Raw genomic sequence first — 844 nt, forward strand, 5'->3', positions numbered from 1 at the left:
AGATGCTCGGTGCTGCATTGTTGAGTGGGACTGCCCGTCACTACGATGCGCGTATTTCATCATGCGTTTCATAGCTGGTTATAACTACAGTGGCCAGCGCTCGATTTTTCGCCTTTTGTATCGTTGATGCAGCATTCAGCTTCACATATTCATGCGGTTTGCTGTTCAACAGTATTTTGTGTAGCGCTTTCAGAAAGGTATTTAGAAACGCGTTTTCAGAAAGGTATTTAGAAACGCCTTTTCACTGACGCGTTTGCCATCTTTCAGAACGATATACACAGCATTTTCAAAAATAATAGGTTTTTCTATTACCGCACTGCGTTGCCGTACCTTATCTTTGTCAGCATTCACCAGGCTTTGGAGAGTTCACCTTGTGCGGTCACAATACTGATGGTTAATTGCCCGTTCGATATAGGGGATCAGGAGGATCTGGTCGAGGACGTGAGGGATTAGAAATGTCCAGAAACCTGAGCTGGAATTGAGTTGCTGAGCGGTCAGGGTTTGGTATCTTGATCGTAAATACGCGCATCAGAGCGTCCAGGCGCCGACTCCTGGTCACCAAATAACCACATTCGCATTAATTCAAAGATTTGTGGTTGCCAGGGCTAAGACTACTTCTCAGGATAACCAGAGCATCATCTGGGGGCCTTAACGAAGTCAGTGGACGTCTCCATCGAAAAGCAGCGCTTGATCAGCATCAAGAGTGCGGTTGTACTCTGCGGTCGATTGCTTGATGCTGGGGAATTGGATATCGTTAGATGGTATGTCAGATGTGACAGCACGTAAGTTCCAGCACATTTTCTGCCAAGGAGCATAATTTGGGGATTCTGAGGAGTCTAACCGT

At 46.3% G+C, this 844-nt stretch overlaps 1 protein-coding gene across 1 annotated transcript; it reads left to right on the forward strand.

Moving 5' to 3' along the window:
- The first annotated feature begins 2 nt into the window (after window positions 1-2).
- On the forward strand, window positions 3-734 carry Tsp_15487 (hypothetical protein). Its single transcript, XM_003367964.1, has 4 exons — window positions 3-51; window positions 91-197; window positions 300-393; window positions 604-734. The coding sequence occupies exons 1-4, from the start codon at window positions 3-5 to the stop codon at window positions 732-734; spliced, it is 381 nt and encodes a 126-aa protein (XP_003368012.1).
- Window positions 735-844: the final 110 nt, after the last annotated feature.

The sequence above is a fragment of the Trichinella spiralis genome (genome assembly GCF_000181795.1).
Source record: "Trichinella spiralis strain ISS 195 chromosome Unknown Scfld3370, whole genome shotgun sequence".
NCBI classification, from domain to species: Eukaryota; Metazoa; Nematoda; class Enoplea; order Trichinellida; family Trichinellidae; genus Trichinella; species Trichinella spiralis.

What these genes read in the sequence shown, in the direction of transcription:
- Tsp_15487 (XM_003367964.1), top strand. Translation starts at nt 3, where the DNA reads ATGCTCGGTGCTGCATTGTTGAGTGGGACTGCCCGTCACTACGATGCG. An exon ending in TGCCCGTCACTACGATGCGC is followed by an intron (nt 52 to 90) that starts GTATTTCATCAT and finishes TTATAACTACAG; the next exon opens with TGGCCAGCGCTCGATTTTTC. An exon ending in TGTGTAGCGCTTTCAGAAAG is followed by an intron (nt 198 to 299) that starts GTATTTAGAAAC and finishes CAAAAATAATAG; the next exon opens with GTTTTTCTATTACCGCACTG.